The 13,253-nt window shown below is 44.7% G+C and overlaps 1 protein-coding gene across 1 annotated transcript in view; it reads left to right on the top strand.

Annotated features, from left to right (window-relative positions):
- Positions 1-13,253, top strand: part of LOC118084387 (connector enhancer of kinase suppressor of ras 2-like) — a 317,255-nt gene that overhangs the window by 259,621 nt on the left and 44,381 nt on the right. Inside the window, exon 15 of the mRNA XM_035113863.3 lies at positions 3,654-3,702. Coding sequence (XP_034969754.1) covers positions 3,654-3,702 — 49 coding nt within the window. The remainder of the gene's footprint in view (positions 1-3,653; positions 3,703-13,253) is intronic.

Genomic DNA, 13,253 nt, shown 5'->3' with positions numbered 1-13,253 from the left:
GATTAGGCCTTTCAGCAGTCTGTTAGCCAAGCATACCCATTTCTTTACTTGGAAGTTTGCAGAGAGAGAGAGAAAAAATCCCTGCTCCCCACAAAAAAGAAAAAGAAAAAAAGATTCATGTTCTTCCAGTTTCGTGACATGCAGTAAACCTTTGCCTCAGCAGGCTTTTGTCCAGTCAGGAGGGCAGCTGTGTGTTGATTGTAAAAAATGAGGTTGAGCATTGAAACTGACAGATTCCAGATGGGTCAGATCAGTGGTTCCAGAAACAAGGGAGAGAAAACACCCTGGCAGGAATGTACGAAAACTTTTAGCAACCTTATGGGCAGTTTGAAATAGGATCATTCAGGTCAAAGCTTACACATGTAATCTTGTATTTCTTAAACAAAACTCCACAAGATTGTTCACTTCTACACATTTCAACAACTTTGTAAATTCTTTTTTCTTTTAAGTCCTCATGAAAATTTATCAGCATTTTAGTGCAAATTTCTTCTAATGCACATGCTTGAATCCTGTTCTGCAACTTCAGTAATAAAGGGAACAATGCTGTTCTGCCTATTATTTATATACTTGCAAAGCAATTTTACCCAATACAGTACCCATATTTTTTCGCAGTGGTTTTCACTAGTGCATTTTTATATGTCACTAACATTTGCATTTTAATGTACACTTTACCCAGGCAATGTGCATTTTTGTACATATTGAATGGCTGGAGAACTGCATTCCAAAATTCAAAGATGTATGAATTTTGGGGGGTGCTTGTGTTTTGGTTTAGACATTGTATTGAAAAGTGTGAATTATGTAGATTTGCCTTTAGACTGAACTGAATATAATCCCCACCCCCACATGCCCATAGTGGCATGTGGCATTTCTTCCACCTAATATGCTCCCTTCATTAGGGGCGCACCTTGGTAATATGGTGCCCTGCAAGAGGCCAAAATATGATGACCCTTGCCTGCTAGCCCATGTGCCACCTTCCCAAAGCCGGGTAAGGGAGGCACCAGGCTTTGGGAAGCAGGCACCAGGCTCTGGCATAGTCCTAGAGCTCTCTTGTCTCCTTCCTAAAGCTAGGCAAGTGCTTACTAGGTTTTGGGGAGAAGGCTAGAGGACTCTGTCAGAGTCCTCACTAGGCCTTGGGAAGGAGGTGGAAAGGAACCCCCTTGGCCCCTGCACCCTGTTGGGGGGGGGAAACCACTTGTGTTGCCCTAAATCTGTCTCTGTCCCGGAGGGCATTCTGTCCAGAATTCCATTCTTATGTTTGCAGTGCAGATAAAGCCTTTAGAAACAAGCTTGCCATTTTTGCATTACACTGAATTAGCCTCGAGAATACAAATGATCTGAAATGTTTAAGAGGGATCAATTTAGATACTTTCATTTTGGAAAGCAGGAAAAGCCATCTATTTCAACACCTTTGGTGTCGCAACTTCAGTAATAGCTTTCCCTTGGACAAGCATCAATTTGCAGATATTTATTGTAACTGAACTCTTAATTACTTGAGGGACAGAAAGGCGCAAGATGCTCATATTAGGAAGGATTCTGCTATAAATAGCCAGAGACTCAAACAGAGAGAATTTGCTACAATGAAAAGTAGAGAGCCGAGTCACGTTGGAGGATTTATCTGTATGTTTGTTTCACTTATTTCCCCATATATCTTCTTGTTTAGAAAGGCCTGCAAATGTGGCTGCATGGGGCCTCCCACTAGGATGGATGAGAAAATAGAAATCTTTGCTTTTAAAGGCGAACTTACCTAATTCACACTTACAAAACACAGCCGTCTCTGAATCTTGTAATGTAGATCTCCAGCCCACAAGTTTACTGAAAAGCATGGATATACAGTATTAAGGGAAATTGCTTTGCAAAATGTGTTCATTAGGGGGAAATGCATACAAATATGTGCTTATTAGGAAAAATAGACCCTAATATGCTGAAGAAAAATATGAACTGATCTGGAAATGTGGCGAACTGAATTTAAGAATTGAAAAGCACAAAACTGAAGGAAACCAAAATTGTCAGACTTGCCTTTCCCTGTCTCCCATGCAGGTTTACCTGGTCAAATCTGCTTAGGTTCACAGTAGAACTGTGTTGGGATGCTTGCAAAATTCTCCACATCCAAAACTCCCTGTGGATTTTGGAGTTCCAAACTGACTAGTCTCATTTCCAAAACAGAACCAATTCTTTAGGAATCCTCCAGTAATCTGGCTTGTTTTTGTTTTTAATTTCTGACTCCTATATAGAACAATTTCCCACACTCTATGTGTTCCTCATGTGTGTATCACTGTAAAACCCTGAAAAAAGCAATCTGTGTCATCATATATATATATGTGCAGTTCTGTCAAAATTAGTTTGGCAGGAGTACATGCTGCACCTGAAGTAAAACACCACACCAAAAAGAATTGTGAAGCAATTTTGTATAGGATTGCTTTCTTGATAGGGTTTTACTAACATATACATGCAAAAGAACTGAAAGCCACCACAAACGGACCACACTCTGATTGTGGAATTAACTTCAGGAATACTAGTGAAACTGGAATTCAGGAATGGGACAGAGGCTCAAGAAGAACCAAACTCATTGTGCAATACAAGAGGGAGTTAAAGAAATTTGCTCATTGGAAAGCTGCCTTATGCTGAGTCAGACCTTTGGTTCATCTAGCTCAGTATTGACCATGGCAGGTATGGGAAACCTTTGGCTCTCCATATGTTACTGAACTGCAATTCTCATCACCCCTGGCAATTGGCTGTGCTTGATGGGACCAATGAGAGTTGTAGTTCAGCAACATCAAAAGGGCCAAAGGCTCCCCACACCTGATCTTTGGTGGGTTGCAGATGCCATCCAAGGTTTCAGGTGGAGGACATTCCTATCCCTCTGTGAAAATGCCAGGGTCTGAAACTTTGCATGCAAAGCTGATGCTGTATCACTGAGCTATGGCACTTCTAATTCCTATAGAAGAGCCATAGTTCACTGGTAGAGCGTATTATTTACACATTGAGGGTCCAAGGTTCAAACTGTAGCATCTCCAGACAGGACTTGGAAACCTCTCAGAGTAGAGAGTGATGAGCTAGATAGACCAGTGGGTCTGATTCAGTACCAATGCAGCTTTCCATGTTTCTAACTATGTCAGGTTGGCTTCCATTCTTTCTGGAGACGCTTGTTTTCCACCTTCTCATTCCCAACCCCCAGCCCCTAATGCTAGCATTAATAGAGATCAGCTAATCAGCTTTGAGGATTGCTAAAGCAGATGCTTTCCCATGAACCAGTTACATTTTCTTAGGCTGATCTCCCTCTCCGCCAAGCTTTTCTTAAAGCTAGCATTTTGAGCAGACCTTTCCTGATTTTGCAATCTGCTTTACCGACCAAATCAGCGCACATTGTATTAAATAGCTCAGAAGACTTTGAATGACCCTGTTCTTCTTTGATTTGGGGGAGCCGTTGTTTGTGTGGCTCTTACTGAGCGGGTCTAAGAACTACCTACTTATTCATTGATCTGTCTTCGGATCAACGTCTGTGTGTAAGAGAGACGTGCTAGGTGAATAAGCCCCATGCTCAGGCAGGCAAGTAAATCAGGCAGTCACTGAGCAAATAAACCATATTTATTATTCATTCAGATTGTATTTGTCTGAAGTTATAGACTCTTCCTTTCCCCTCAATCTCTCTGCAGGTATGTGAGTTCTGCCACTGAGCGACAAGGAGGCACATCCATGAGGAAGGTAATTCCTTGCTAAATGACTGTCCTATCCTGAGAGAAATCATTCATTGTTATGTGTTGATAATATAGAGTTGTCTCTAAATTTGTGTCTATGCTGGTGGGCACATCTGACAAACCAGTGTTATGTGTGTTGTTTTTCAAGCAAGGGCTAATGTAGTTTTTTTTCCTCCCAGCTTATCACCCTGCAATGTACTGCTGAAATGATGGATTTGTAAGCCATGCCATTCCTTGAGTATATAAGAAATGCTTAGCTGGATTACTTGCACCAGAGAGCAATCAAGTGAAGCTTTTTGTTCCCAACAGCGAAACTTTTGAAGAATAGGACATAATGGGCAGTATCCAATGCACTTGTTCCGTTAGCATGATAATTTGCCCTTGTGCAATTGAATTTTCCCCCTTCTTCTCCACCCACACCCTGCACTCTCCTCATATCTGCTCCAGAAGGCTTGGGGGGAACCCAGAACAGATTTAGGGAGTATGCTGGGGTGTGGAGAGGGGCAAAAGTTTGGTTGTGCAGGCATAAATTATTTTGTAATTGAACAAGTTACTTAGTGCTGCATTGGATACAAGCCCATGGGTATAGCAGCTCCCTTTTTGTTTGTCCCCAATATCTGTTAACCAGAGATATTCTGCTTCTGAATACTGTTTCTGAGGGGTGTATGGGGTGTTAGGGGTGGGGTGGTACCTCTGCTGGGGGACACGTGTTCCTTCTGGGGTAGTTTGTCCACCTTTGGTCCCCAGTGTGCACTCAGCTCTCACCTGTGGCTCCTAGATGCTGTCAGTGTGCCACAGCAGCCACACCCCAGGAAACTGCTTCAACAGCCTGTCTAAACCAGGTAAGGGTAGCAGATGGGTCTCAAACTCTCGGTGATTTAGGGAATTTGCCTGCACATGAAGACAGGCTCTGGCAGATTGAGCAGACAAGACCAATAGTGGGTCCAACGGTCAAGAAAACACATGCTGTAGAGCAGGGGTCCCCAGACTTACCGGCGTTTGGGCCGGTTCCCACCGCGCCGATCGCGCGGAGGGCGGGGGAGCGTGCGCCTGTGCGGGCCGGCGGGCGGGGGAGTGCGCGCACGGGCGCATGCACACGGGCGCTTACTGGCGCGGCGGCGCGCTTCCAGGGTGGGAAAAGCGCCGAAAATCCGTTGTGCGCATGCGCGTGGGCCTCCCCCGACCCGGAAGTGCACCAGAAATGACTTCTTCCGGGTCGGGAGAGGCCCATACGCATGCGCAGAAAGGATTTTCGGCGCTTTTTTCCCAACCTGGAAGAGCGCTGCCGCGCTGCGCGCCGTAAGAGCGGGCGGCTGCGGGCGGCGGGAGTCGTCACGGGCTGGATTGGCAGGCTAATTGGGCCGCATCCGGCCCCCGGGCCGTAGTCTGGGGACCCCTGCTGTAGAGAGAAGTGAGGGGCAGATGTGGCTCGTCAGCCTGTGAAGGTAATCTATCTAGGAGCAGGTAAACTCTGATCATAAACCTTTGCTGCCTCATGGGACATCTCCAGGAGAAGAAGAGGTTATGGAGTAAACCCTAAACAAATATAGAGTAGAGTCCCTAATACGGTTGGAATGCACCTTGTATGCCTCTTTGGGCAACTCCTGCAGCCAAGCTGGTGCCAGATGTATTGCTTTCCTTTCCTTTGGACCACATCAGTGAGGCCAAGGGGAGGGGGCTTGTTATCTGGGCAGCTTAAGACCTTCATACACACTGCCCAGGCTTGTGCCCCAAGGAGGTCACTTCAGTGCTGCTAGCGCAGCGGTTTGACTTCACCCCAAGAGGTGCATTGTCTATCGAAATAGATGGATGCTAACTGCTTCTGAGCACGGAAGCTCCATTTTGCTGGCACACCTTAATAGATGTGGCATGCATCAGAATGGGTGCAGTGTGTCCTCCCTCCTAAAATAGAAGCTGCTGTTCAGAGATCTGGCCATCCATTCCCTCTGAGCTACACATTCCACAGTCTGCCCAATTCTGTGTGTTTTTTCCTGTTCTTTTCTTTTCCAACTGTCATTCTACATTCTGAAGCCACCAATATGGCTGTGCACTGGATTCGTTCCCAATCCCAAACTGAATCAGGCCAATTTGAGAGGATCCAGGCTTGGCAGAAGCCAAGTGGAGCAGCCCTGAGTTGCTGTGGGTTAGGTCAGACTTCCCAGAGCAATCTGGAGCAGTCAGCAGGTGGGATAGAGAAGCAAGCAGTCACAGCATGTTCCACCACAGGGAGTGCACAGGGGAAGGAGAACCCAGCAGGATTGAACTCTTCACTCATCAGCTCTTGAGCAGAAGATTCAATCCTGTGGAGTGCCTTGCTTCACAAGCAGCGCTACCACAGGTACCGAGAATACTCAGTCCACACCAGCAAAGGTATTTTTGGTGGGGGGTTTTCTTCCAAAGATTTTTTGAACTTCTACAAACCTCAGAGTTCATTCAAGTATACCAGTATTCCCCACCACCACTTGTTTCTCAATGGCCCCATGTTGGTTAAAATCCTGATGACACTTACAACCTGAGTTTTCTGTAAGAAGGAATGGGTTTATTTTTCTGGTTCTTTTTAAAACGCTCTCTGTGCCGCATCTTGTTGCAATGAATTCTGCAAAGTTCATTGTGAGCTGCATGGTGATTTCCCTCTTGCTCCCCGCCTCCCCCAGTCTACTGCCAACAGTAGGTTAGTCTGAGTTCGAGCATCAGGAATCAGGCAAAAAAAAATTCTACCTGTTACTCTCTCTGCACCATTCGCGATTCTTCAAATTTCTGTTTCTTCCTAGTAATCCATGTTTCCCACCCCCCAAAACAAAGTGCCCTAACCCAGAGTTTCCAGAGCTTCGGTCTCTAGCTGTTGTTGGACTAAAAATCCCATCATCCCTAGGTAGCAAGACCAGTACCTGGGAATGATGGGGACTGTAGTCCAACAACAGCTGGTGACCCAAGTTTGGGAAACCCTGCCCTAACCTAAGATTTATTTGCATTGGTGCTCCACACCCATCTCCTGATTGTCCTGGTCTCCCTTTTCCATATCCTCTCCAGATCTGCACAATCCCTTTTGAGAGGAAATGCCCCAAGCTGTATCTAGTAGATGTACCTAATGGGAATTGTATTCATTGTGGAAGGGAAAGGTTTGCTAGGTAGAAGAGAAGCAGTGCTGTAGCCAAGTCTGGGCAGCATCTTGTGGTATGGCTCCAGTTTCTCCACCTCATCTCCCCTATACAATATACTTGGAGGCTCACATATGCTTGACGGCATTCAGTTCTTCCCTCAGATCACAGGGGGGGGGGTCCAATGCAGGAGGAGCAGACAGCTGTTCATGTGGCAGAGTTCCCAACCTGCACCCCACATGCCACTAAAATCTTTCCTGGAGAGTGGGGAGACTCTTTTTTGCTGTGACTAGGGAGATAACCAGGGATCAGGAGGGACGTCCCCTTCATCAGGTGATGGAAGCAAGGACTCCAAACCTGAAAGGGAAAGGCACTGCAGGGGCAGTCCACAAGAAGCTGCTCCCCAATGACCCTGTGGGGCCTGAGGATGTTGCACTGATTCCACAGACCTTGGAAGACCTGTGCCTTCCCCACCCTGTTACAGTAGGAGACTACTAGTGAAGGCTGGGGCCCTTTAAGTAGAGCAGCCTCTTGCAGCACAGGTGTTCTTAGTGATTAGGTTGCTGCTGATCCCTCTGCTGCAAAAGGGCACTGATTCTGCTTGTTTCTTTCTGGGGTAACTTCAGTTTGCTGCATTCCCTAGCTTGCCACGCCACAGAGCAGGTCAAGGGGATGAAGAAAGCAAATGTAAGTCCTACTTGTGCAATCCAATTTCCATTGTGCAAGTGGATGCTACCCATGGGATCCATCTCCAGTGCAGCATGGCCAAGGCATAGTTCTGCAGTTAGGACCCACTTGGCATGGAAGGAGAGAGGAGCACTTAACTTCCAGTGTCTCTTCTCTCCTGCCCTGGCTGAGGAACTTCTCACTATGCAATATTGCCTGGATAAAAATAGAGGGGGAAATTGTGTATCTGCAGTCCTATGTATGCCTGTGGTAGCAAATTCCATAGTTTAACAATGACTGTGATAGCCTGCTTCTTTTTGTCTCTGCAGAACCTCCTGCAATTCTGCTTTGTTGGATGGCTTTGAATCCTGGTTTTATGAGAGGGGAGAATATTCTCTCTCTCTCTCTCTCTCTCTCTCTCTCTCTCTCTCTCTCTCTCTCTCTCTCCATTTCCCCTCACAATAGATCCAGCTGGTTGTACTTCTAATAGAAGAGCTTCAATTCAAACCCACATTCAGCCACATTTTACTCTCTGGCGTGGCAGAAAAGGAGTTTGAAGGGAAAGGGTAGTGGCATTTTGTGTCCACACATATTCCTTTGCCTGGTGATGGTGCACTTGAGCTATGAGAGATATTATCCCCTTGCTCCTGAGGTTTAAGTTCTAGAGATCTGGACAAGGGATCTGGAATTGAAAGGAACTCCACTGTGTGTGCGTTTGTGCACTAGTGGGATGTTTTAAAAGCATCAACGGTGTCTCTTTATGCAGCAAAATAGAGCTTGTGTTTTACCAAGCACAGAAACCTCGAAGTAGGGTTTGCCTCAGTTGAGTGACAGGACGGGACTAAGAGTGGTCTCCAGCACCCTTGTTCCATTAGTGCAAGGATTTATGATTGCGCAACAGAACCTTTCCCCCTCTTCTCAGTCCCATGTGCAACCTGCGCCCTCCACAAATCTGCTGCAGAGGGTGAGGAAGGAAAACCTCAGAACAAATGGGGGGGCTGTAAGAGGAGGAGAGGGGAGGAGTTTCATTGTGTAAAGGTTAATTGTTGCATTAATAGAGCAAGAGATTTAGCGCTGGTTTGGATACGAGCCCTGAAGCCCACAAAAAAGCTGGATCCAGCAGTTTAAAGCGGTGCAGCTGTTTAGATCACCATTCTGCCAGATCTCTCTCCCTTGCTTTTTGGATTGGCTTTGCTGAGGCATTTCCCTGTGTGTCTAATCCAGCCCCTTGAATATGCACGTCCAGATGCTGTTGGGAAGAGTCAGAGCAAGGGGTGTGTGTTCATGAGCTGTTATTGCTGCTTGCCAGGAGGCTGCTAAGAGTTTTATGGGGGTTCCCCCCCCTTCCTCTGGGCTATTCTTCATGGAGTGAACATGGGGTAATTAGCTGAACCGCCGAATACTCTGAACAGAAGGCCTGGCAGTTCCATTGGCTTTGCAGTGCACGTCTTGCATTTTAAACTCCATTCTAAGTAATCGAGAGCAACATTGTGTAGCAAAGTGCGCAATTAGGTGGGCATTCAGGATTTCAAACAAGGCACAAACTTTGAGAGCAGCTGCTGATAGCATTCATTTTCTTCAGACTTGATTTGTGTGGCTTTTGACAGGGGATGAGTAATCTCTTGCATCTGAGAGTAAATTTTGTCATTTATAGATGCAGATTCAGCTTCCAGACAGATAATAGGTTGTGCTACTGCTTGCTTTTTTTAAGTTACAGCTTAGGAAGTGATCCCTTAAGATTCCGTAAACATTGCCTGTAGGTCTAAAGTACTTGGGAAACTTATTGGAGAGTCAGTGGAGGGTTTTATGAAGGAATCAAACTATTGGTTAAGAAGATTTTCAAGACTGTAACAAATGACATGTTCTCACTAGGTCAGCAAGTGCTTGATAGATTTAAACCAAATTTTGAATGAGCAAGAAATAGAAAGCTCTTTATTTCAGCCAGTCACTCTCTTCTGGGGGAGATGAGGTAAGCAAATATCTCTTTAACCCCCTTTATTCCTGGACTGGGAAGCAGCCAGTTCATCCACTGAAGTTGCAGGGATGGGGCTTATAGAGCAAAACTGCAAGTTACATTGAAATCCATTATTAGAAGTCCCTATTTAAAAACAGAGAGCAAGAAAATGCAACTGCAGATAGGGATGAGCAAATCAGTCAGTTCTGATTGCTTGCCATTTCTCATTTTCCCAATCTTTAGTACAGTTCTCCACATTTCTACAGCAGTTTGCAAAGCCTTTAAAAAATTCCCCATGAAAAGTAATCAGCGAATTTCTCCTAATATATGCGTTTGTATTCAGTTTCCCCTAGGCTCACATTTTTTGCAAAGTAATGTCCCTAACAAAGTGCATTTTTTAAATAGTATCTGCATTTTTATACACACTGCACCTAAGTACATGCATTTTTGTGGATATTACTTGGCTGGTGAACTGCACTGCAAAAGTTTGAGAAGCACAAATTTCAAAGGATGGCTAAGTTTGTAATCACATGTTTAGAATAGTGTGAATTACGTAGGTGTGCCTTTAAGTGCAAAATGTATCAAATCCTCCCCATCCTTAGCTGCAGGAGGGAGATGCAACTTTGCTTATAGCAGCAAGGTATGGATGTTTCTACATCATGAGAGGCAGTGAGCAGCATTGTGGAAATGTTTTAGTGTAGAAACAGCATGGAAAAGGGCTCAAACACAGTGCAAACATGAATTCATTCTCTTGCCCTGTGCATAGAATGTCAGGGGGGAAATGCTAAGCACATCTATGTCCTTGAGTGGCTTACTCCAGAGCAGTCCGAGCTCAGCTCATTGATATCTGTAGAACTTCGATGAATGGTTTTCAGAATTGCACGAAGAACGTATCAGAATAATAATAAAAAAGCTTTGATTCTTGCTGTGCATACTGAGTTATGATTATGCGATTTGATAGAGGCACTGTAGGAAATTGTGAAGCCTGTGGATAAGAGATTGACAAATAATGTTTATTTATTTATTTTTCTTTCCTCCTTATCGGAACACAGTGCTCTTAGCCCCTTATGAATTACGATCTTCCTTAGCTGCCTCAGCCAAACATTGCAAGACATTAAAAATCATCACTTATCTGATTATAAGGGAAGATTGTGCGTCATGTTCATTGGTTTTCTCTGTGCTTGTTTTGCATTTGGGACTTCTGTGCATCACTGTCAGCTGCATCTAATTTTTTCGCAAAGCAATTACTACCATAGCAGGTGTGAGGGCAGCGTTTTCCTTGGGATGGCAGCATGTCTGGAAATGGGGAATAACCCTTTGTACTACTCCCCACTGCGGTCCTGATGAAAACCATGCAGCTTGCGTGTGACTGCTGCTATTTGACACCCACACCATACATTTAAAGTACTATGGTGCAACTTCAGCATAGGTGCCAAGTTCCGGAATGAAAAATCCGGGATCTTCTACGCACTTCTGGACATGCGTAGAAGCGACTTCTGGCGCTGCGGGCATTTTGGAAATGTGTAGTAGAAGCAACTTCCAGTGCCGGCGCAGCACCAGAAGAGCTCTGTAATCCGGGGGAATACGGGGTATTTTGCCATTCGGGAAACGGTAAGAAAATACGGCGGTTTCTCGGGAAAAACAGGGTACTTAGCAGCTATGAACTTCAGTAGTCATGTCTTCCCCCAAGGAATTCTGGGGACTGGCATGTGCTAGGGGGTACTGTGAGTTGTTAGGAGACCTCTATTCCTCTCACAGAACTGTAATTCCCAGAGCTCTCTGGGAAGAGGGATTGACTGATAAACCATTCTGGCAACCTAGTGCCCTCCAGATCTTTTGGACTATAACTCATACCATTCTCAGTATTGCGTTCAGCACATTTCTATACCAGCTTGCTTAAAAAATGTCCTCATGAAAATTACTTAGGATTTTACTATTCATTTCTCCTAATATACACATTTTTTCAAGCAATATTCTCTACTATAATGCATTTTTGAATTTTATTTTCACTAATGTGTGCATTGCCCAATTTCCCCCAATATTTGCTCAAGAACTTTCAGGTTTTCGAAATACGGCAACCCTACCATTGCCTGCTGGCTAACACAGAGTCTCTCACCCCTCAAAGAATAGGGGCCACCACTGAAAAGTGCCTACTCCTTGCTGAGATAGTATAGCATCATCTGTTGATGGTTCCCAGAACGGGGCTTTCTTGTTAGATTTGAGTGGCCATGGTGAGTGTGAAAGGAGCATGGTAGAGAAGATGCTCCTTGAAATATTGGGGACCCAGGTTGGCCATGACAGGGATGGCTAAGCTGCAGCCTTCCAGATGTTGCTGACATACAACTCCAGTCACCCCTGACCATTGGTTATCCTGGCTGGGACTGATGGGAGTTGTAGCTCAGCAACCTAAGCTGCCCTTAATTTAGGATTTTAAATCTGACAGGAAAAATAGTCTGGCAGCCATGAAGATGTCTCAAAAGATGTCTCATTACAACTTAGACCCATCAGTAAGCAAACACATGTTTTCTGTTGAGCCACGCAAGACAAAAGTTGTAAAGCAAGCATTTGAGGTGCAAAATGGGTGTTCCGTCACTTTGGGAAATTCCAGCTAAATGTCATACAGCAATGTGTCTCCTCTATGACTGGCCCATACCCAGCAGAGTACTTAGCATACTTATTTTTCCAGCCCTAGTCCATTTATGTAGATCTCTATGTGGCAGAGGGGAGAGGAGTAAATGATGCCAGTGGAACTAAACCGTGTGTGAACCAAAACCACACACTCAACATCCTGCATTGAAGGCACTAGGCACTGATGACGTGCTACTTGCTGTGGTTTAGAAGGAGCCATAAAGTATACTGTTCTATCTCGCATTCAGATGCACACCCCTTCCTGTTTTCTAGAGCAGTTTGAAACCATGAGTTCTTTTATGCCAGTATGAAGCTAGATTATACTGAATTCAGACTGTTGGCCCATCTAGTTTATTACAATTGTTGCAAGTTATTTTCCCTAACATAATGGATTTGTGTACAGTATGTCACTTTCACTAATATATATCCTTTCCCCTAATAAATGCACTTTTATGTATATTGATTGGTTGGAAAACTGCATTGCCAAATTCAGAGAAGTGTGGATTTTGAAGGACAGCTGAGTTTCAGTTTGCACATTGGTTCAGTATTGTGAATTAGGTAGCTTCTCATTAAAATGCAAACAAAACTGAATGTCTCTTCCACACCTACTGACAGTTAGCAACTCTCCGAGGTGTGGTCTTTCAGTGTTCTGCTATTTGAGCTCCAGTAGCTGGAGGCGCAAGAAATGGAACCACATATGTCCAAGGCATATGCCATTCCCTTGCATTATGACCATCATGCTGCACTGTACAGTGGTGACTTTTTAAAATAATTTCCCATGCATTTTCCTAACTCACAGCTCAATGAACTTGCTTAGACTCCTCTATCATCCCCAGAAAGTCCTCCTTAATTATGTTCCCTTGAACAATATAATTCAGTGTGCAGGAAGGAAAACAAGAAGAATGAGGCTGATTGACTCCTATTTTTAGACATACTAATCCCTTCTGCTTTCTCTGATCTCTTTTGCTGGCCTGTTCACCATCATCTTCAGAGTCTTTTACAACAAACCAGAGAAGGGTGTGCCTTTGTTCCTTTGAATAGAAATCCTTCAATTGGTTCCAATGGAGCTTATTTTTTCTCGGGTACAAATCTTTTACACCACAAGGAAACCATCTCACAGATGTTCCAAATGTTGCATTTACTTTGGATAATTCCAGTTTCAAGTGTTCTTACTTGCCAAAGTTGGAAAGGGGGTTGTGTTGGGCCGTACCA

The sequence above is a fragment of the Zootoca vivipara genome, chromosome Z2 (assembly GCF_965207765.1).
Source record: "Zootoca vivipara chromosome Z2, rZooViv2.hap1.1, whole genome shotgun sequence".
Classification (NCBI taxonomy): Eukaryota; Metazoa; Chordata; class Lepidosauria; order Squamata; family Lacertidae; genus Zootoca; species Zootoca vivipara.
Note: the sequence above shows the minus strand (reverse complement) of the source record. Positions and strands in the feature narration are given on the sequence as shown.